This window comes from Theobroma cacao, chromosome 5, assembly GCF_053813885.1.
Source record: "Theobroma cacao isolate CCN51 chromosome 5, ASM5381388v1, whole genome shotgun sequence".
Taxonomy (NCBI): Eukaryota; Viridiplantae; Streptophyta; class Magnoliopsida; order Malvales; family Malvaceae; genus Theobroma; species Theobroma cacao.
In genome coordinates this window covers 44,363,400-44,387,021 of record NC_142643.1, presented here as the reverse complement: position 1 = coordinate 44,387,021, position 23,622 = coordinate 44,363,400, and the positions used below count along the sequence as shown (strand labels likewise).

The 23,622-nt window shown below is 34.3% G+C and overlaps 2 protein-coding genes and 1 pseudogene across 5 annotated transcripts; all 3 read right to left on the bottom strand.

Moving 5' to 3' along the window:
- Nucleotides 1–266: 266 nt before the first annotated feature.
- Nucleotides 267–5,963, bottom strand: PEX12 (peroxin-12). The gene is made up of 10 exons (XM_007030315.3): nt 5,541–5,963; nt 4,978–5,083; nt 3,959–4,107; nt 3,496–3,745; nt 2,999–3,108; nt 2,686–2,760; nt 2,477–2,563; nt 1,778–1,864; nt 1,267–1,404; nt 267–646 (listed from the first exon to the last, which is right to left on the bottom strand). Exons 1-10 carry the CDS (start codon nt 5,646–5,648, stop codon nt 575–577), a joined length of 1,182 nt encoding a protein of 393 aa, XP_007030377.3. The 5' UTR covers nt 5,649–5,963; the 3' UTR covers nt 267–574.
- Nucleotides 5,964–6,591: 628 nt separating this feature from the next.
- LOC18600059 (Homeodomain-like superfamily protein) lies at nt 6,592–12,527 on the bottom strand. 3 transcript variants are annotated; one of them, XM_018121556.2, is made up of 10 exons: nt 12,333–12,527; nt 10,609–10,686; nt 10,444–10,458; nt 9,832–10,329; nt 9,110–9,302; nt 8,928–9,004; nt 8,795–8,834; nt 8,525–8,582; nt 7,783–7,852; nt 6,592–7,354 (listed from the first exon to the last, which is right to left on the bottom strand). In XM_018121556.2, exons 4-10 carry the CDS (start codon nt 10,306–10,308, stop codon nt 6,992–6,994), a joined length of 1,278 nt encoding a protein of 425 aa, XP_017977045.2. In that variant the 5' UTR covers nt 10,309–10,329; nt 10,444–10,458; nt 10,609–10,686; nt 12,333–12,527; the 3' UTR covers nt 6,592–6,991. The 3 variants fall into 3 exon arrangements, with proteins under 3 accessions (XP_017977045.2, XP_007030374.3, XP_017977044.2); XM_007030312.3 differs by having other exon boundaries at nt 9,832–10,458; XM_018121555.2 differs by lacking the exon at nt 10,609–10,686 and having other exon boundaries at nt 9,832–10,458.
- A 2,255-nt stretch (nt 12,528–14,782) lies between these two features.
- Nucleotides 14,783–18,151, bottom strand: LOC18600058 (uncharacterized; annotated as a pseudogene). Its single transcript, XR_016026380.1, has 5 exons — nt 17,705–18,151; nt 17,516–17,614; nt 16,821–16,907; nt 15,273–16,359; nt 14,783–15,061 (listed from the first exon to the last, which is right to left on the bottom strand). The product of XR_016026380.1 is annotated as an uncharacterized LOC18600058 (transcript).
- Between the last annotated feature and the right edge of the window lie 5,471 nt (nt 18,152–23,622).

Sequence of the window (23,622 nt, the reverse complement as noted above, 5' to 3'; positions counted from 1 at the left end):
CTAATCGTTGATCATAATCACATATCAATCCATAAGTTTCCAGTAGAGCAAGAGCTAGTAGCATCCACAAGCACGAGGCAAAATGATAAATTCACAATGTACAGAAATGGCTTACAAGTTGGGGATATATACAACAATCAAATCAAACCAAGCCATTACATTTTGGGAAATAGTTTCATACAGTTTGCAAGTAGTCAAACCAAATGTTATTCTGATAAATAGAAACCACCATCTAATAGGTTGCATCATGTATGGGAACTACAGAATTAGAATAATAAAACAATGACTTTTATACATGGAGTTTTCGATGTGTACAAATGGTGTTTCCATGGGGAACAATGACCATGGTTGGATATCTGTAGTTTCAAAATGATCTAAATGTTTCATAACAGAACTTTTGAAAACGCCAAAAACAATGGCAACAGAATAGCACAAAAACAAGAAATTCCCTACATTATTTTGTGTGCTTGTCGTGGCCTTGTTGCCCTTTGGCATCTTTAATTTCACAATGATTTGACTGTTGAATACTTCCTATGAAATTAATTAATTTACACCCTAATACCCAGCAAGAATTTTACACATCATGAAAGAGCCGCCTTATCTGGTCAACATCTGCTGGCATTAATGTGACTGGGCAGCGCTTATACTGTGGCAATGAAATACAGCACAAATCAAGTAAGTGCTTCGGGGTAAAAAATCTACTCAAAATAGAATAAAACTAAAGATGAAGATCAACACAAACAATCTACAAGTATGCATACTTAGTTCTTTATCTTCTTTAGTTTATCCCAAATCGACTTTGTGAACTAGTAAAAACAACTAAAACTGTAAAATGCACAAAATAAACCTTTAGATGTTTCATGGCAGTATATGGAACCTTTGGTTTAAGAGGTGGGCTTCCTTGAATTTCCATAGAAGTTGGAACAGCAAGAAATTGCTTCTCATTACGAACTACATAAAACATAGTTCTATATTTGCTTAAAGAAGCCGAAGATAAAAGGTCGCTTAAGAAGATAATACCTCCTATTTTATTAGACTACTCTATTAATGCTTACTCCTTATTACTTCAAAGGGAGTCTAGCGAAGTTTCACTTGAGAATGGATAGCTGAAAGAAAATATGACACCAATTTTATGATACAATTAAAGGTATCCTAAAGGAATTCATACATTATATCAAGCCCTTTTGGCAAGTTTCCCTACATATCATCAGATGCACATTGTGAAACGGTTCATTTGGTTCAAAAAATAGGGTTTGAAGGCCTTACCTGAGAAACATACTTGTGTATGCAAGCATAACAGAAGACAAATCCCGAAACTGTAACTACTGATGGATTTGCACGCTTCTGTGAGCACAATGGGCAGATTGTTCTATCAGGCGGCAAGGGGATTCCATCTTTGGCAACCTGCATAAATGATAAATCAAATTTTTTGTTTTTTTTCAGCAACATAGCAACAAAAGCTTGTCTTTTCTTATTTCTTCTATTTTCTGATTGATATTTGATAAACAGAAAGTGCTGCCAAAATCCTCAAACAATCACATAGTTTATGACAAAGCATAAATGCAATATAAAAAAAAAACAATGCCTTCACATCCTTGGTGACACATCCCAGATTTAATATCCATCAACAGATACATTGAAACATATGTATATAAATGCTCATACATAATTCTCCATTTTACTAAGGGAAATATTATCCACCAAATACTGAGGACTGGTTCTGTGCGCGTGTGCATGCATGCCCATGTGTGAGAGATAGAGAGAGGTGGGTCCTCACCTTTGGGGGTGGCGGAGGTGGAGGTGGGGGATACACAGTTGGAGCTGACATTCTCTCCTCAGCAGATTGATACCACCATTCCATCATCTATAATTATTTCACACAAACTAAGATGATCTATATTGAAAAGGAAATCATAGCTATTTCGATTACTGTTTCCCAAAAAACAGTTGAACATCATATGACAAGACGTCAACAGGTTTCAAGAAACAAAGAATAGTTAACACATGAATATTAAGTTTGGAGAGGAAGCCAACTTTAAGAAGTCTCAGATTTAATTGATATCCATCATAACCTCAGAGATGCCTATCATAACCTCAGTGATGCCATCCAGTCTTATTTCATTACTATTATATTTTGGAGGGTTAGTCGAACTAAAGTCCAGGAAAGTGAATGAAGGTTGAAGCACAACTGCAGAAGTATCGATAAAATGTATCTATGAAAGAATGTTAGGAGTCCACCATGGTATTTACATAATGGTAGTGCCCTGTGTTTTCACTAAAAACTTGAGAAACTGATTAATTTAGCATGGAAACTGATCGATTTAGTTTGGTTTGGTCCAGTTATTAAAGATTTTCCCTTTGAGAATGTAATATCTATAAATTTTTGCATATTTTGTGTTTTCCAGATATAGTTAGTATATAGCATCCGTAAAACCACAAAGGACAGTAAATTTTATAACCAGTAAACTACACTCACTTTAAAGATGAATACTGCAGCAATTAAACCAGTTTGTGCATAGTCTAGCACTGCATATGCACATTTAAGCAATGTTCCTTGTACTGCCTGCAGAAATCATATGTCTAATCAATATGCTAAACTTTAACATAACATGATTAGGTAAAGTTAGATAAACAACTTTGGTAAACAATCTTTATGGTCCTAATTAAAATATTTATAAAACATACCTTTAACCATGGAGGACCCCGAAGCCTCTCACGTTCACGACTTCGAATTTTGGAAATTCTAGAAGAAGTATCCATCTATCTTGACATCAAATATGTACATTGAGTATATGTGTGTATATATATTACATATAAGAACTGAATTCCAAACAAATAAGTTACTATTGACATTTTTAAGTCTTCTGCAACCAAGTGTCCATGTGTGTGCACATGAATAGGACATGGAAAAAGTATGAAATAAAGAAGGACTGCTACATGGAAATTAATATAATTAAAGATGGAGATATATGATAGAAATTATAGTTGAATATAATACCAATTCTTGCCCTGTTGCTCGACACACATGAATCCCAAGTGCATGTAATCCAACAGAATAGAAGCCAGTAGCATCCAGCAGATATAAAAGCTGATAACTAAATGTTAGTCCTGCACCATCAAACTCAATATTAGAATTAAGCATGTTACTGAACATTCAAGCAAAGCTTGCTCAAAACAGCTAATAAAAATAGCTCCTCCCAGAAAATATAACAAATATAACCATGCTTGCACACTATCACAAAACCTACACTACTGACATGGAGACTTTTACTAGATAAGCTTGTAGAAACATGAAAGAGAATTGCATGGCCAGCAACCACCATTTAGCTATTAAATTATTAGTTGGTCACCATAACCTATCATTGCTCACTCCTAACTTTGTCAATCACAAGTTCCACTTTAGGTTCTGGTAGTCCATGAACCATGATTGGATTAATAAATTACCAGCATTCTTGCAAATGGGGATAAAAAATGATAACTTAAATCTGCACACACCTTCAGTGGTAGCATGAACCCATGGATAGCATGCGCCTATAATTTTCTGAATATTCTTTGCCAACCGTGTTCTCATTGATCCTTCTGTTTCTGTTGATGTTCTTGATGCAATAGAAGCCTCTCCTTCGTCAAAATAGTCAACATCTTCAAATCTTCCATCACCAGGACCCCATAAACTTGCTTGAAGCCTGGCTTCCCTTTCTTTGTTATAAATTGAATGCAATTTTGACTTAAAGTACGGCAACACAACCTAGACAGATACATCAAAACCAAAAATTACTATTGCATCCAGAAGAGGTTGTTGGAGGGAAACTGGTAATAAGAGCATGGAAATGAGTTAAAATTATCAATACACGCAGTAATTCTCTCCAACAAAAACACAATCACTCTAACACAAGAGTTTTTGTAGATTAATTTGTTCTGAGAATCTTAAAACATAAGAAACAAAGAAACAGAATTCTACCAAAAATACAACTGAAAGAACTCTTTGACGCCTTTCTAAACCAGAGTGTTGGATTCCATCGCTAGACTTTGATCGGATGTCAGCCTGTTTTGTTCTTATTTTTGCTGCTCTCCTCCGCAAACCATATAGAGACTCAGAAAAAGAAGCATCTGTATAAAATGTATATTAGAAAAGTGAGTCTCAAGAATGGAGTCAAAGATGCATCTTCAAACTGCAAATTATAAGAAAATTCAGAGTAAAATTTGCAACCAAACACTGCAACCAACACGTAGTGGGCATTATTATAAGCTTCCAAAATAAGAAACTCGTTAACAAGATGTTATCCTCTAGGAGCTAAAAATGATAGTTTTGCATATACATTAAATGATCATGTACTGCCACTTCTTCCCACCAAGAAGCTGGTTGGTTCAGGCTAAAGGTTCATTAATGTTGATATAAGCAACCAAGGAAAATTCATTTTATATATTATGACCAATAGATGGCGTGTGCCAGATCATGTAACTTCGCCTTCAAATTGAAATAGGTCCAGATTTCAAATTCTAACAATCAGAATGAACATCACCACAAGATTCCAAAAATGTCTCCTTTTATCTCCTATACACCCACAACCTTGACATTCAACATCTCCATATAGAAGGGAATAAACTTCATTAGGTGCAGGGAAGGGACAATTACATTGAGCAATTTTTAACTCATTCTCTACCATCATAGATTACATTACATTTCACAGGGAAGCAACAAAAACAGATTCATAGTCACAGAGACACACACGAGAAGATAACTAATATTGCCATAGGTATGACAAAGGCAATGTTCATAAATATGGGGTGAAATCAGAATGACTATTAAACTTTAAGAGAAGAAAACAAATTCATTGGAAGTAAACTAAAATCAGATACATAAAACACTATGTAAAAAAGTGGTGATGAGGAAGCGCAAATATATGCGATGCAAAAATACCTTGAAAAGCAATCAAGTAGTAGTAGAAACCAGAAGCTAAAAAAATTAAAGAAGGAAACCTGTAGTTCGTAAGCTATGAGTCTCAAGAACCAACATCAGCAAAGCAAAGAATTCATCTTCATAGTCTAACACCTTATGAAGAAAAGGTCTTCTCAATGCCAATACCTATCAATTCACACATAAACCTTAAAATATTTAATCTCATGTACCTATAACAACACTAATTGCAGTCATGAAAAATCTTTTAGTTATTGTACCAAGTCGAGCAAAATAGTTCCACAGCAAGTAATGCTTCGAATGGCAAAACAATCAGTTAACGAACTTCCATTAAACAATAAGAAAAAAAAAAGGTACTTTCAAGTGAAGCCTGTTTTCCTGGTACTTAACAAAAGCAATCAATATATTTACTCTAAAAATTTCAGAAAAAGAAAACAGTGAAAAAAAAAACCACAGAAACAAGGATATTTACAAAAACCAAGATTGACCCACTCATTGAAGAGGCAAAATCTTTACAAAAACTGAGCAATTTTGAGAAAGGAAAACTATAATGGGTATCTCATGGATATACAAAAAAAATTGTTTTCCTTTTTTGGTATGTAAAGACAGATAGGTGGAGGCTTACCCCAATTGAGTAAGTGAGGGCTCCACGGAGACTAGCGGGGAGTTGCTGAGCAGCAGCCATTTCAAAGAAGGTGGGACGAGCCCCTTGTCCTCCCACTTGAAACAGCATCTTCTTCTTCTTCTGCTGCTGCTGCTTTCTCTTCTTGTAAAACTTTCCCGCTTTGATTTTTCTTGATTTGGGTCTACGCAGATTCTTTTATGAATATAATTTTGGGTTTGTTTGAAGAAGATTAGTTTCTTCCTCTTTTGGTGCAGTTGTTTGCTGAGGACAAACTTCTCGAGTTTCAAGGTCTGGGTTAGCCGGTTAGAGGGGGTTACTAGTTACCAGTGCCAGTTTCTGACTGTTGGAAAAAAGAAAACAAATGGAGGATAAGAACATTTGCCCTTTTGTTTTCTTAATTTTAATATATTGGAATTGGTTACAACATTCAAATAAGAATAGGAAAAATTCTTATATTTTGGTCCATCCCATTGACCTTTTGACTGTTTGTTTCCTTAACAATGTCTAATTTCCACCAAGTACCGAATCTCTTGGACTTCATGCAAGTGATGTTGAATATGTGGTGAATATTGCTGGGTTACATCATTTTCTTAAAAATAAAAATATGGACGAAATGAATCTGTGTGTAATATTCCATAGAACTCCACAAGATCTACAAATCTAGCCTTCTGATTAATGACTAATGATTTCATGTACAAGGAAATTAGCAAAGATTCAACATATAAAAACATCCAAGTGAGAATTAAATCTCAACTTTGAAGGAGCATCACAGCTTTACAAACAGCACGTGTTGTTTCCAAATTAGTCATTACAAGGCTTTGCTGCATATAGGATTTTCCAATGCATTTGCAGTGGAACTGCCATTCCAGTGCCATTTCTCAATCCAAATGCAATGGCTTGGACAAAACTCAACAAGTGAATTAACTGACAATTTCTCCTCACTGAGTTTGTTTTTTTACCTTCAGGGGCTTTGATACTGGCCGTTCTCTGATGTGCACGGCGGGATCCGCAGTACTACATCTCAAATGAACAAATCCACTGCATGGAGCTCACCCAAGTTTGTTTTTCTCGATATAACTGTAAAATACCAATGTAATCCTAATCACTTACAACATTAGTTAATTACAAAGCACAAGCACACGGTGTTGCACAAGCAAGAGAAAGCCAATGAGTCCTCTTGTAATTTCAGGTCTCAATGCAAATACTATAGATTAGGAAGGTCAAGAGGACTGATGGAAACAATCAGAAGCAGAGCCATGATTCTTTCCAAATGAAGAGTACATCACATCTAGTCATCTAAGGAGTATTCACATAAAGATCAATGTAAGATCTAATGTTTCAAAAACTCCTGGTTTCTGTCAGCATAATTATCTGTCTGACAACTTCTCCAGGAGCAGTGCTATGCGGGCCTATAGAAAGATTATTTATCAGATGCAAAGCCAACAATGCTGCTATTTCTCTGTTCTTGCTCGTTTTGAGAGTGGGGAGCCAGACTCATTGTCATTTGTCTCTATATGGTCAGCAGTATTTGTTTCCAATGCCTTCTGCTTCCTGCTTACATCCTGGGAACTTTTGTCCTCAGTAGTGCTAGCATTTCTTGTGTCAATTCCAGTTTTTGTGTGAACCTGCTCTAAGGCTTCTGATTTATCATTCGCACAAGATGGGCACGTTAAGCCTGGTAATGAAGCAGAAGCATCATCTAGGTTGAAGGAGGGGGCCCCACTCCTTTCATCCTCCATCCTTTTTTGTTTCTCAAACATCATCTGCAGATACCTTCCCTGTTCTTCAATTCGCAACTGCAAATTTCTCTGAATCTGGAGGAACAATGAACCAGGCATCAGAAAATATGCCTGCATTTACATATGTGCATGCAGCTGTGCTTTTGAAGCATGCATAGGTGTAAATTCCCGTCCACGAATAATATGTAATGCTAGTATCAACTTCATCACAAAGGGTAAACCAGGATTTCTTAAACAACAATCTAAACCCATTTCTTCCCCATCACATGCTTCCCAGACCCAGTTCCCAAATGGGTATGCTTGAAAATTTGAAGAGTTCAAGTAAAATTGTTGACATCAAGAAGTAGCTTATTCAAAAAACTCCAAACAATAAGGTAGTGAACTTGAGAAAGAAGTTAAGATATAAGAAGAAGACATATCCATGCATTGTGTTCACCTGTATGCATCCTCTGCAACTGAAAGTCAAACAAATTGAAGCTTATTGCTAGCTACGAGTAGCATACCTCAAGTTGTTCATGGAGCTGCTTCTGAACTTCCATCTGCAATCGCAATGCTTCAGTGATTCCCATACCCCTGTTATAAAAAATTTCAAGTCCAAAATCAGTTTATTTATTCAGGATTTTGACACAGTAATGAAACAACTCTAGTAGCTATAGTTGGATTGAGCGACCACAAAGACATCTAATTTTGGAAGTTAGCCCTTGACAGTGGGATAACATATAGATAATACAGTCAAGCTTCCTAGAATCCAGGGATGAATGAATATCAATACTTGCAATACCTGATTTGTTACACAGAATAGGAAGCAGATAGCCTGATGTGCAAAATGTAGATTTCATTGATCAAGAATAGATTTCCTTCAAGAAAAACATATGATTTATATTGAGGCAGAACTTGAAAAACAGTAAGCTACACCATAGATATTCTCCAACCTTTTTCCAAGTAGTGCCAAATCTCACAGTGCTAAAATTATCTTTTCCAATTCTACTTAGACTTCCATTCTAAACGTCATATATTACAAAACTGAAAAGAGCCAACCAACCCACCAATCAAAAGGTTGATGGGTCAAATTTAGCTCTTAATAATAACACTCCATGAGATTAGAACAACATATTCAAAGACTCAAATTTTTAATTGTTGCTCAAAGCATAAGACAGATAAATAGCACTTCCCTAGAACAAAATTCATAAGCAAAAGGGTAGAAAAACTCTATTTCAAGATACCAAAAAAGACAAAGTTACTTACGCCTTCAAGTCTAAGGATTTCATTTCTCCAATTGAAGCCATTTTATTCTCCAATGTTCCTGCAATGAGAAGACAACAATATATTTTAACCAATTGTCTTACTGCATTGAGTTCCTATAAGGGTATGCGCTACTGCTTGCACATTGGAAATGGAAAGAGATACAAGGAAACAACAGAATGGTATCCTATGCGGACAATTACAAGACAATAAATAATCATGAGCTTTAAGATGCCAGTGAATTTCTAGTTGAAAGTGTTCAAGTTGTCTTACCTTCTGATGATTCTGGCTTGTATCTGGCAGTTCTATATTTCTGGATTTAGAACAGGAAAAATATTCCAGTAAATTTCTAAGATTCTTTGAGAAAGTTGTTAAAAGGATAAATAAGACGACATTACATACAGACCTGCAAATGACTTTTAACATGATAGATTGTCAAGCCTTCAACTTTCATGAGCTTTAAGATGCCTTTTGGAGTAGCTCCTATAAGTTTAAATTATTATCCAAAATTAGTAAATGATTTACATAAATAATTTCCTAAATGCTAATGAGATGAAAATATACAACATGAATAGGAGGACTACTCACGTTCACTGCCACCCAGTAGATTAACAGCGTCCACAAAAGCCTCATGAAGCTCTGGTGTCCAACGCATACGGGGCTTTGTTGGAGGAGCAGGGGACAATGGGTAAGCATCACTAGAAAATTCTCCATGTGGTGCAGGTTGATTCTGATGAAACTGAGGCTGTTGCTTTGAGATATCACCAGAAGAATTCAGCACCTGATACATTTTTTAGTTTTCTCAAAACCAAAAGAAATGAAAAACACAAAATAAAGTACATGGATCACTGAATTAATTATTATGATAGTCTAATACGAAATATTATCAAACAAAGCTTCTGATGCCACATCAATAACTTGGCTAGATAGAACTTATCCTCTTTGGAAGCCAAAGGCTAACATAATGGGGTTTTCATACACAAACAAGTCTTTTTGCTCCAAGGCAAAATGTCCTTGGTATCAAATTAGAAAATTTTATAAAAATTCATCAGTTTAGTTGATTTTTTGTAGTTTAACTGTTCCGAAGAGAATCATATGTTATATAGTTTCTCCAGATGAAAAGTTTCAACAGTAACAAATTAAATCAAAGTTATAGCAGCAGTGGCAAAATTATATTACCTCAAGAATAATAAAACCACTTAATAATAAGGAATAAAGTGAGCCTCTGCCAAAGAAATTAAAGAATGAACCTCAAAAGTTGCTTAAGATGTTTCAGCACCAACCCTATCTAATAAAATATAGGAACAAACCTTCACTTTGGGATCTGAGGCATTGGTATCATCCAGAAACTCCCTCCAGTCTGTGTCCAGAGGATCATCAACAGAGATCAACTGATCTGCCCACTCTTGCCAATCAGTTCTCTTACTGTGGTCCTTAGATGCCATGACACCAGTGCTGCTTTCCAACAGCCCATTTGGATCAGGAACATTTTCAGGCAGATCAAGAAAGTCTTGAAGCCGATCTATACACCAAGAAACATCCTTCTTTTCCTGTGGATGATTAAACAAAGCTGTGGACTGATCTGAATACGAAGAATCAATTGATGGCAAAGATGCTAAATCCCTTGAACGCTGAGAAATAAATGCAGGACTTTGAGAATGTCGATCATGTGCTAGAGCTGAGGCACACATATCATTGTTCGCTATGGAAGGGGATGAAAACGAATTCCCAAGGGTTCTGTTGCTGGGAGCTAATGAAGATTCTTGAGGCGATATGGAGTTCTTCATCACTTTCCTCTCTGAGGAAACCTGAAAAGAATCAGGCAATTTGGGATATTTCTCTTTGAAAGGAGTAGGAAGAGCTGGAAAAGATGAGGACATAGCGGCAGAGATCTGAGTCCCTGATTCTTAGCTGTTTCGTACCTAAATATCAACAACCTGAATAAACAGCAAGATGCTTGTTAATTCATATATCAAGAAACTCATTCACTTGCTCTAAACTTGCTTTGTGCGTATATTCATCAAATAAATTCTTGGCTATAATTTAAAGGAAGGAAAAATGAATGAGACTTCTCCTAAAGCTAATACCTTTCTAAGTGCTTTGAGCTTTATTTTTGACTCCTTATGCATTAAATTCACCAGCCGAGAAGTGGTGAGATTGGTATCCTAAAAGAAGAAAGTCCAAAGAAATGCAATTAGACAGAGAAGAAGACAGTGGAGCCACAACATCACCAGAAATTTAACAGACTCAGCATCTGATTGACATGTAAACCATGTTATGGAAAATTTGTCCATATGGTATTTATTTCATACAATTTCCCACAGATTTTACATTTCTTAGTTCACGAGAGACAAGTATTCACTTGATAACATAGGAAGCAGGACAAACACATGACTCTATATATTTGTCTGATAAAACTCAAATAAAAGTATAACCATTTTTGTCTGCTGATCATGATCCATGAACTACAAATAATGATGACATAACCATTAAAATGATATCTAGTACTTAAAAAATAGATGAGTAAAAGCATCATGTAAGTATCACAGCAGTTTCACTTCACCCTAACCGAAAAAGAAACCATCACATCGGTTTTTCATCAAAATTTGAATCTTTTTAGTATATACAACCACTCCATTAATTCCATACCAATCAGTCAAAGCCACAAAAGGAAACCATTTAGGGAGGGAGGCGGGGAAGAAATAAAATCCATTTTACTTTTGTCATAAAAAAAATAAATAAAGAACCAACAAGAAAACAACTGAAGCGATTTTGACCTAAAGAGTCCCAATATCTGGTCCAACGAGTTGATATCTCTAAAAATGGAAGCAAAATCACCGTAAACAAGCAAGGTTTTTAAATAAATGGAAAGTGCAGAAGTATTAACAGAATAAGGATCAAATAGAATCCACAGTCCAGCTACATTCATTTCATGTTCATGACCAAAGAAAAATCACATAAAAAGAGTCACAATTTCTGCGGAAGCATTAGCAGGATGCGGATCAACCAGAACCCAGTGTCCAGCTAAATCCATTTCATGTTCATGTCCAAAGCAAAATAAAAGAGTCACAATTTCTAGACCAACAAGTAGATATCTCTAAAAATGGAAGCAGAATCACCGGGAACAAGCAAAGAAATTGACTTTGGACAGTTAAAAGAATGCAGAAGTATTAGCAAATCAACCAAAACCCAATGCTCATTTAAATCCATTTCAGCTTCAAGTCCAACAAAAATCACATAAAAATCTATTCACTGTAAGAAGGAATAAAAAAATTACAAAGTCTATGAAAGTCACAATCAGGGAGACTATTTATTTACAGCAAACTAAGCAGGAACATGAGTTTAATCACCATTAGAATCATTTAGCACTCTGCAAAGTTTAAAAAAGTAACAACAAGAAAACCGCAAGTAGAATCACATGAAATTACCACCTTTTACTTATCCAAAACATAATTACACAAAAAAAAGTGACCACTTTCTCCACCATCCCAGAGAAAAATTCTAATCAATAAAATTCTCATACAAAATCTCAAAAAACAGATAACCAATAACACAAAGCTTCCCAACAAGCAAACCAGACCAACTCAACAACAAAAAAAAGCCAACAATCAGCCTATTATTAACCAAAAAGAGAAACGACCCATTTCATAACTAACCACAACTAACCAAAAAACAATCCAAATTCAACAAAAGAAGCTTTTTTAGGAATCGGGTATCAAAGGTGAATCTAAATTATGGTCAATATATATTAAAGTAAAACTTTTTTAAAAAAAATTAAACATATCCGACAAAGGGTATCAAAGAATCTTACTCGGAATGGTGTTGAAATCAAGAATGAATGAACCCCTGAGAAGTTGGTGATTGGATAGAAAAGCTGATGTTTTGGAGACGAAAAAACCAGAGTACCAAAACAGGGAAGAAAACAGCATAGGAATGAAATATTCGTTCTTGATTAACACACCTGGTGGCGCTTTTTTTTTTTGTCTTCTCGGTTTCAATAAAAGACACGAATTCTACTACAAGTAGGAAACGTACATGTCTTTATTTGTCTTTTTCTCTTTCGGTAAACAATACTTCTACCCCTACGGTTTCTCGTTTTCACAGATAATCTCTTATAATAATTCTTTTGAAAATTCAAACCATGAAATTTCCTTCCAAGTGCTGTGTTAATTTCAACCCATAAATCGTATAATTTCATTAGGTTAAATTGTAACCTTATAATGAAATCATTAGGTTTTATTTGTAAAAATGCCAAAATTATAAGAGGTATAATCAAAGTAGAGTTTATCATGTTTTACTTTTTGAAAAGATGAGAAATTATTATACTCCAACACTTAATTTATTTATTAAAGTAAAATTGGAATTCACTTTCTCTTAATTATATAAACAAATGCTAATGGAGGGCGATGATTTGAGGGGAAGAATTTGGCTTGGTGGGGTGGGACTGTGGGCGACTATGAAAGGCTGCTAAAGAAAGAATGAATAGTTGGGAACCTCATATTAGTGGTTGCCTTTTTTTTATGGGATACTCTTTCCCTTTAGTTTATCTGGATTTTGGTCAACTCGTTACTGCTTGCCAAAGAAGTTTTAACAATTGCGATATAACTGTCACACTTCGCATGGAAAGCAAACTTGGCCAACTTGCAATTTTTCATCGACCGTAGTTCATGTCATGCGGGAAGCTACCCTGTCGTTGGTGTTCGTTTTGCTCTCTCTCTCTCGCCCCTTACCTTATAATCTCCTCTGTATATAGTATTTAACAATCAACACTCCATGCAGTGAATACAAAAACTCAAGTGTTTTGCTTTTCCCACGGCAACTTTCTCTTGTGGAAGAGCAAACCCTCTTTGCAAAGATATGGGAAAAGAGTCATGAAAGGATTGCATGCATGGCAACAGTAGCTAAGACAGCATGTGACCTTGAAATTAAGCTTCCAAAACCATGTAATCTTCCAAGATTTCTTTTAGAGTTTTATCTTCTTTTTCTCTTTGTGATAAATTAACTTCTCTTTTTGTTTGTTTTTGTTGATTATTGTAATAATATAGCTTAATTTCATGTTCCATTACCCTTAGGGACGAAACTAGTTAACTTTTATTGGAGGATCGGAGACAGACGAATAAAGGCTAAAAATTTTAAAAATTAATATATTTTAAATTTAATCAATAATCAAAAGATTGTTAATAGAAAATAATTTTATATAACATGTAAATCGATAAAAGAAAAACTTACGATAGTTTTTTGGGAAAGTTGTGTTCAATTATATTTTTTGAATTCAAATTCATTAATTAAAAATTATGTACTGAAAAAAGTATTGAAGGGGCCATTAAAAGAATATATTAAAGATTTTATACAATATAAAAAAAATGTTAAAAATTTTGAGTGGCCATCCGCCCCTGATTAACCTTCTATTGTTTTTGATAACAACAAAAAAAAAATGTATAGATGGGTAAGATTGAAGCTTTTATGAATTGTTTACTTTCTCATCAAATGGCTACTTTGAGAAGGAAAGGATCTCATGCTGATCATCTGATTCTAGCTAGGGGAAAGTTAATATTCATGGTATCTCTTGTCCTCGATTTCCAGATATGATTCAATGGATTAAGCAGTTTAGGAGAAAGGCAATGTCATTTTTTGTTCTCTTTCGCTATATAGATTTCTTAACAGTTTTATTTTTAGCTTAGCAAAAAAAAAAAAGAAAAGAAAGCGGTTTTATTTGTAATCATGGTCACAATCAGCATCATAAATGCCAATGCTTACCAAGTTTGTTCCATGTGAAACTTGCTCTAAAAGTGGCTAGGTATGCTTATCTTTGTTTATTGATATAGTCCCCTTGATAGTAAAGCTGACAACATGACCTTTCAAGATGTTCCAGTTAAGATTTAGATCAGTTCCATTAATCTATTGTTCATTGTGGACCTACTTATCTTAGTTACTTGGAGATGCATTCCAGCAAAGATGGAGAATTTATTCAGCAAATATGCTTGCATGGTGCCTTCTAAGCTTTCATTGAGGGAGTTATAATTTAAAGTAGATTCTCTAAGAACTTATTTGGAGTCTGAACTTGATATCTTTATAGCTTGCTTTAACTATTATGGTTTCATTTATTATTACTGGAGGGTCTTGTGGCTAGACTTCTAGAGAATAGGACCCTTTACAATGTATCTAACTCTGTTACTCTTTGTTGGACAAAGGATTCAATTTCTCTACTGAGAAGAAGGAGAAAGAAGTTTCAATTGCTATTATCAAACAATATTTTCCTTCAAGTATGCAACAAACAATATACATGCACTTTCCTTCAAGTGATAATAGTTTCCTTGATAAAATTATATGCTTCATCTAGCAAAGCAAATACATAACTAATTTTTCTTAATCACTCTGCTGCTCTTCAATTCATTCCTTCATTGCTGGATTTTCTTCGTCGCTTTGCTGCTCTTCTGTTAATTCATCTGTGGACAATTTCACTCTCAGCCTGGGAGAGATGTTCTCAAAGTCTAATACCAAATTTGAGGATGGCTCTTCTGCTGGTGCTATTTCTTCCACCTGATAAAGCATGAATTTGCTGTCAGACTTGATTAATTTTATTGTTGTACTTTTTCTAAGAAAATAAATCACAGAGTGTAGTGACGACACTCATCTAAAGCATATGTCCATTCAAAAACTAAAATGTATGGTAGTCTAGAGATTACATGCAAGTTTTTATTTGTTTATGAAACAGACAAATTATATAGAGGCGATCATGGACTAAACATACCATATTGTGGAGCACACATTCAATGTGAGCGACAAATAATCCTTGACATTCTTCACAGAAGTAGGTGTGATCTTTTGGATGTCTTTCTTCTTTGCAAACATCACAAAAATATTTTTCTGAATCATCTTCTACGAAACAGTCTCTAAGGGTGAAAGGGTGGATATGACATTTAGATTTAATGAAATATGGGATAGGGACACATTTCAAATGAAAATTTATTTGACACAACACGCAACGATAGAAAGGCACACCAATACAAAGTTTGTAGCATTTATAACATTGGAAAGGGAAACCTCGTTCAGAGAATTCGTCGAACAGTTTGAAGAGTTTTTGGCATTCGGTTCCAAAATAGAAAAGAGGATGCGGGTGAGACCTGGATTCTAGGGGTCGCCACAAGGAATTTGCACATAAAAAATGGAGGCTGATGCGTCTACATTGCTGACAATTATAGACGATGGAATCAGTACGGGTTGGACCACGGCAGGCAAGACAGAATACGTCAAAGAAGTGATTTAAAATTAGGTGCAGGGGGGTGTTCCGGATGAAATGGGAGTGCCATCTCCCATGGAAATCCAAGACAGGATTCATGAAGGGCATAACCACAACGAAAGCATGCATAATTTCTACCTGAAATTGGTAAGAAGCAAATACTGCACGGATAGTTTTCAAAGTCTTGGCTAAAATTGGCGAAAAAAAGCTCGTGATCTTGTTGGAAAAGGCACAACTTTGTCTTTGATTCTCTGGCCATCTCTTTTAGCCTTTGAACCTTGGGCTCTTTTAAAGTAAAACATTTCAAATCAAGCATGAAACGGCACAAATAGCAGACGTAGCCAAACCCAGCGGACATATCTCCACATTCACCACAATAAAAATCCCCACCGTTATAGAGATGGAGAGGATGGTGGGGGTGAAGAGGATGAAACACTTCATAGGACAATTTGGCGCATTGATTGTGCAAGTAGTATTTGCAACTTTCACAGCCATAGGCTTGCCCATAAATCTCCAAATTGCAAGCCTTGCAGAGAACATCTTCAATTATCTCATAGTGGCTTAGGGGATGTCCACGAGTAAAATGTTCAATTTGCCTCTGAAAACAATAAAGAAAGGATAAAGTGAACATAATTATTTTTATTTTCGATACCGCTAAGTAATAACTTTTGTAATTAAGTATTCACAAATGGCAGGAAAAAGTAATAAAAATAAGAGAAAAATGACAAAAAAGGAGGACTGTTGAAAATTATGAGTAGCTATGATTCATGTCTTATTTTGTTTAAGCATTATATATTACTTTGTTAGCCAAACTTAAGCAATTGTACTATTTAAAGGAAAAGTATTGTGCATAGAAAAGTACTTAAGGTGAACCAAAAAATAATAATAACAAAATTCAGATCTAAACATGTGTTATTTTGTTAAATCATTTTATAATAAGGAAACAAAAATTAAGGAAATTTAGAGAATAAGGGAGTGGACTTTGCCACCTGATAAAGAATTTTATCATTTTTGTGTTTAGTGCTCCAAGTGATTTGATTTGTTACTTGTTTCACAGACTTCAAGATCTTGACTTTGAGATTCTGCATTGCCCTTCCCTGTGTCCTCCTGCTCCCTCAGTTTTGGTATCAAAGCTTCGCTGCTCACCTAGCCAAAGGTCCAATCATGGTCAATCTTTTCTATGTATAGAACTTTTATGCAAAAACAGCTTGAGGCAAACATTTATATCCTACAATAAATTTACTCTTGAAAGAGATTAAATATGTCCTTATTACCTTATTTAGTGTGCATTGAATATGAGAAATGAATGTGCATTTCTTACAACAATATATAGGATGTTCTACATTTCTTTCTTCCTCGCATATATCATAATAATATTTTTCAGAATCATCTTCGTCAAATGGAGTGACTAGTATAAGATTGTGTCTATGATATTCATGCTTGATAAATGATGGAATTTCAAGACATCCGAAATGGAAATTTAAATCCGTTTGCACGCAACGATAAAAGCTCTACTCGTTTGTGTTTAGCCTCAATATTCATATGACAAATGTTACATTGGTCAGTAACACCAGGGTAATTGTTTATTCGAAAATAAGTAAGATTGTGTTCATGGATCTCATGGTTTAGCCTGGGTTGGAGTCTAGAACAAAGAACATGAAGGCTGAATTGGCACTTTTACAACAATAGGCAAGTGAAAAGACCCCATAGATTTCATATTTACAAGCGTAGCAACGTGACTTGGAGTTGTTGACCTTTTTCGTTGGCTGTATATAAAGAGGGTGTGACAAATGAAAAGGATGTCCTCAGATTTTGGTGGGTATCTTAATGAAGCAGGATTCATGGATGTAGAACTGTTTGGAACATAAAAATAATAAACAACCGTAAGTCATTCCTGACAGATGCTTCTCACACCAACTACAATTGTAGTGTTTTTTTCCTACTTTTCTATAGTTGAAGATGCCCGTCAAGCGATGTTCGTGGACGAAATTTGGAAATTCAAAAGAACTGTCATCAGATCTTTTGCTCTCTAATTTCTCCAGTGTCGCATCATTGGCGGAAGCAGCGCATGAGACATCAACTTTGAGATTACAATTAGTGCGACGATACCTGTGGCCTCGAGAAAGAGAGAAACATTTGTGGCAAATGAAATCGACACCATCGAAGTCGTCGGTGGAAAGAGTAAGGAGGTGTTGGGTATGGAAGGGGTGTGAAATCTGAGAAGGCAGTTGCTCTTCTGCACAAGATGAATGCAACCAGAACTTAGGGCAACTTTCGCAACTATAAGCCCACCCATCAATTTGCTGATTGCATTGATCACATCTCGCCTCTTCATTGTGGTAACAATCAAACAACAAGTAGTGTTCATGAAGGAAAGGTTTGATGTTCATCTCAGTTCTCGAAACAGACAAATATGGGGTTGATGGAGATCAGAGAGAGAGAGAGAGAGAGAGGGGAAATAGATAGAGCCCTGCAAGGGAAGTGTGTAATATCCAAAAAAAGAAGCAGCTAAAACCGAGTCTAATTGCTCAAGGAAGAGGAAAAGAATCTGAGTGAATAAAAAGGAATAGTAATTAACTTTAACACATTACAAAAGACATTCTACAAATGACTTAAATTAACATTTATTTCACAAAAAAGGAGAAAACAAATTTAGTTAATGTAAAAGAATAATTACTAATGGTAGAGAATATTTGAGGTTACTGTATCACTTTATTCTTCCTTGGGGATACTGCTGAAGAAAGAAAGACGTAATTACAAGGAAAAGTTAAGGTCATAATTCTTTTATAGGTCAAAGAATTATTAAAGGACTGTGAATGATAGCTCTTTCACTTCTTCTTCATATTCTGTTTTCCTTTTGGTAATATAACGAATTAGAATTGCTTTCATTAGAGTAAAAGTAGGGACCATATATTGCTTTGTTGAAATATCTTCTTTTACAAAGTGTAAAGAAGAGCAAAGAATATGATACATGCATTTCTCTTCTTATTATTAAGTGATAAATGGGCCTTATATTTTATTTTAATATTAGAAATTTCAATGGATGATATAAAAGGTTATTATCTTTCATGTCCTTATTATTGAGGGCTATGAAACTTTTGTGAAGATAAGAATACTCTTTTATCACTTTAATAGTTTTTAATGATATATAATATTACGGTCTAATTGGATAACTATCTTTTATTTTTATTTTTTGAAATATCGATATTAATTTATTAAATAAAAATTATTATTGAATAACTATCATTTGTTTTCTATATATTGTCAGTAATATATAGCCAAAAATGCTCATGGACTTTTATTTCTTACAATGACTTTGGGGATTCGATTCAATTGATCAGGTCATTTAATTAGGGAAAATACAAAGCCATTATATTTTGCTTTTCTATCATTTTTTTTTTTTGCTTTAACAGTTAATTGGTTTGGAGATAGGGGACTTGAGATCCAGATCATTTGTTATTTTTAAGGGAAAAGTGTAACTATTAAGTCATTCCTTGGCAACATTCTATGACAAGAATTTCCACTATTTTTTGTTGTTTAATTTTTGCTCAATCAAAGTATTGATTTATTAAAGGAAAGTCTTTACAGACTTTTGTCCGAGACCTATTAGTGGTGGAGTAGAGTTGTGTTAATCTGTTTTCCAGTTTCCAAGATTCTTTTTAGCAGTATATTGGTCTTAAGTTTCCCTTGAGCACTAGTTTCTTCTTAGTCCCTAGAGACTTATTACGAGTTATTCAGTTCAGTAGGGGTAGGATCAATTTCCTATTGTAAGTGCTTGTTTGATTTGATTTTTTTTTTCAGTTTATCTACCTATTAAAAGCAATAGCCAAACTAAATACAAATTTTGAGAAGCTCTTAAAAGAAAAGTAACTTTTTTTTAAAGAATAAAATTAAAAAAAAAAAAGCTTCAGGAAAAGCTCCTATGAGGAGCTTTTTCTTCTCTTCTTTTAACAATTCAAGAGAATTTTTATTTTTATTTCAAAAATATCCTCATCTGTTAAAAATAATTACAATATTATTCTCTCACAAAAAAATACATTTTATAATAATTTTAACAAAAATTATAACTTATAAAAAAGAACTTATAAAAAGAAATTTACCAAATAACTTTAGCTTAATTTTAAAAGCAATTATTTTTCATAAGAGCTTCAAATAGCTTTTAAGTTAGAAAAAAAGTCAAGCCAAACAAGCTCTAAAAAGGTTCTTGTGATAGGAAAAAAAAAGCATTACAAACAAGTAAAAAGGTGCGTCGGAGGCGATAAAGAGGAAGATTGAAACAATTTCTAAAGTATTGAGTATCATGACCAGTAGAAGACAATAAGAAGATAATTAGGGAGTAGAAGAGAATTAGAGAGAGAATTTATAGAGAGAAGCTTCAGAGAATTCTCTATTAGCTTTGAGGGAAGAGCCTTCTAACTGAATTGTGAGGCTCTATATATAGTGCTAAAAGTGGCAGTTACTCAAGAATAAACTTTAATGCGTCTAATGAATGACATTGTTATGAAGAGCTTTAATGTAATCGTTATTGTAATTGGCTGTAATAAAACTTGTTTTCGAGTAAATAGTAATAAAGAAGAGTTATATATAAAAAGGTACAAGAGAAGAAGGTATACGTAAACAAGTACAATAGAAGAAGATGTATGTGAACATGTATACAAGAGCAAGGCAGAAGGGTGAAACACTTGTACTAGAAGAAAAGGTTAAGAGGAAGACTTCTTAACTACCTCCATATCTGAGCATCCTAAGATATAAATCTTTGAAACATCCTAACATGAAAGTAACCTATAAACCTTGCCACTTATTCCGAGTTGTTTTCACTGTTATCTATGTGAAGTGGTTATTTTGTGTGAAGTAACTGTTCTACTTGTATTAATTGTTCCATATGAAATAATGCTCCACTTATTCTAGTTGTTCTGTATGAAATAGCATTTCACTTATTGTAGTTGTTCTACGTAAAGTAGCACTTTACTTGTTCTAGTTGTTTTATCTGAAGTAGTATTTCACATATTTTGGTTGTTCTCTATAGAGTTGGTATCCACATTTCTAGAAGGTTTGCTTATTGGAAGGAATGTTTTAAAGAATGAAGATCTTTTATTGTGCCTTTAACTAATCTCAAAGCTTGTCTTTACACTTCTTTTATAAGTAATACCGATGTATCCTTGTGCTTAATTTCTCTTAAAAAGAAGAAAATGTAAATGAAGAAGAAAATAATGTTCCTCATGCTCTTGCTCATTGAACAAATCATGCACATTGAAAAGTAAGTTCATCATTTGCTTCTTCTTCTACTTTTTTTTTTAAATTAATTTCCTCATTATTATTATTTTTAAAGAGAAACAATTGCAAGAGTAAAACTTAACTCAGTCGAAAAAGAAGAGACTTTTGAAACTGAGATTGAGGAAAAATCATGTTACTCTAAATGTAGTGATGCAATAAATGACAAGTCTGTTTACGTTGTTGAGACTAAAGTTGAGGGTGTTGCTACTTCTTTTAGAATACCATATGTATTGACAGATCCCTTTGGTGATTCCACTTATTTGGAAGCTCTATTCCCCTTTTATATTTAGAGTTCCAATATATACCAGGTAGAAACAATATTAAAATGTTACTCCAATTGATGTTGTTTCATTTTTTTTTTTGGGAACTAAGATTATTCTTGCTCCATAGGCTACTCAAGATGAGGTTGTTCCTCAAGCTACTCAAAATGCGGCTGTTCTTGACAATGAAGCTATTCTTGTTGTTGAGATTATTCTTGATGTTGGAGTTGATGCTGGAGTTATTCTTGATGTTGTCATCGATAATATTAGAGCTACTCCTTATATTGAGGTTGTTTATGATGTTGGAGCTATTACTGATGATGCTAGAGTTACTCCGATTAATTCTTATGCTTCTTCTTCCCCAGTGCCAGCACATCAATATGCCAATAGTGTTTTTGGCACTCAAGTAACACATACTGAACAGAGTGGTAAGAAAGTCGACTTTGATGGTTTCCAAATTTCATTAGAGGATGTGGAATACTTTGAGCATATTTTCAATATAGAAGGGAAATTTTAGTGTAACTCTTTTTTAAAGAACATGGATGTCATTTGTTTAATGATGGAGGTGTTGGGTAGAGCTTTAATGATTCTCATGCTCTGTTAATGAGTTGGGTAGAGCTTTAATGATTCCCGTGCTCTATTAATGAATACTTCACCAAAGAAATTAGAACTGATGTTACAGAATTTTGACGACGCTTGCAATATTAGATTTAAACTTGAATGCCTCAACGATTATAGATCTAAAGGCAAAGCTTTTCTCAACAAGCCTTCCTTAAAAAAAGAGTTAGCAGACATTGCAATAAAGATATCTTCACTGAGACAGTGTGAAGTTGGAGTACAAGAACAATTAGATATCTTTGTCAATAGTAGCTTTTCTCTACGGAATATGTAATTGGCTAGTCTTTTGAAAACTCATTTGAGCTAGTACTTTTCTATGGCTATATCATATCTCTTTTTCTTTTTTGCAATAATAATAATAATGTTATACGCTTGTTGCGTACTAATTCATATTTCACATTGTATAAGGCTAAAGGGAACTTTCAACTTTACATTAAAGATGTTAACTCTAACTTGACGTGAAGGAGATTAATTCAACCCTTTAAATAAGTAAGTGTAAAAGTTACAATCAATTTGTGAGTAATAAGCTAAGGCCAAGAAAAGAGTGATAAAGCTTGCGGCCAATAGCATAACATTTTTACAACCAAATTATAACCAATAAAACTAGCGAGTGGAATATGAATGATAATTTATGGTCAAAGAATAAGCGATAAAGCTTGCTACCAATGAAAAAAATCCTTGCAACCAAAATATAAGTTATAAAGCTTTCAGTTGAAGTAAGAGTGATGAACTATGGTTAAAGAATGAGCGATAAAGCTTACGACCAATAGTACAATATAATCACAATCAAAATATAAGCGATAAAGCTAGCAGCTAAATATGATTTTTTATTTTTAAATGTCAAATTGCAATTCATAAAGTAATGAAGAGTCAAAGTCATAGAAATATCACACATGAGCAGGAAGCAGGTTAATGTGGACCTTGTTGTTCTCAATCAGTAATTCTCTTGTTTGCATCTTCTTGTGGAATATTCTATGCAAGCCTCTACATGCAAGAAGTGATAGTGGAACTGTCCATCTCTTCTGGTAAGATGATTTTTTTTTTTTTAGTTAGCTTTTCCCTAATGCAATCACTCCTCCCCAGTGGAGTCACCAAAATGTGAAAGGGGTTCTTGTGATAGGGAAAGGAAGCGTTGCAAAGAAATAAAAAGCACTGGAGGTGGCAAATAGGAAGATTGGAGTAGTTCCTGAAATACAGAGCATCGTGGTAGGTGGAAGACAATAAGAAGAGAATTAAGAAGTGGAAGAAAATTTGAGAGAGAATGTAGAGAAAGAAGCTCTAGAGGATCCTCTATTAGCTTGGGGGGAAAAGCCCCTATAAATGAATTGTAAGGCTCTATATATAGTGCTAAAAATGACAATTACTCCATAATAGACTTTAATGTGCTTAATGAATGGTATTATTATGAAGAGTTTTAATGTGAATAACCGTTTCTGTAATTAGGTGTAATAATACTTGTTCTCGAGTAAAAGGTAATAGATAAGAGGTATACATGAAAAGGTACAAGAAAAGAAGCTGTACGTGAACAGTTACAAAAGAAAAAGTTGTACATGAATAGGTATAAAAGAAGAAGGTGTATGTGAATAGCTATACGAGAACAAGGTATGAAGGTGAAACACTTGTACTTTAGGAAAAGGTTAAGAGGAAGACCTCTTAACTACTTTCATATCTGAGTCACTAAACCAAACTCTCCAAAACATCTCAAGATG

Excerpts from the sequence above, each read along its gene's own strand:
- PEX12 (XM_007030315.3), bottom strand. The coding sequence starts at position 5,648 with ATGCTGTTTCAAGTGGGAGGACAAGGGGCTCGTCCCACCTTCTTTGAA. Across the intron at positions 3,746-3,958 it reads TTCTTTCAGTTGTATTTTTG|GTTGTGTTGCCGTACTTTAA; the intron begins GTAGAATTCTGT and ends GTATCTGTCTAG. Across the intron at positions 1,405-1,777 it reads CACCTCCGCCACCCCCAAAG|GTTGCCAAAGATGGAATCCC; the intron begins GTGAGGACCCAC and ends TCATTTATGCAG.
- LOC18600059 (XM_007030312.3), bottom strand. The coding sequence starts at position 10,401 with ATGTCCTCATCTTTTCCAGCTCTTCCTACTCCTTTCAAAGAGAAATAT. Across the intron at positions 9,303-9,831 it reads CCTCAGATCCCAAAGTGAAG|GTGCTGAATTCTTCTGGTGA; the intron begins GTTTGTTCCTAT and ends AAAATGTATCAG. Across the intron at positions 9,005-9,109 it reads TCTACTGGGTGGCAGTGAAC|GAGCTACTCCAAAAGGCATC; the intron begins GTGAGTAGTCCT and ends TTAAACTTATAG.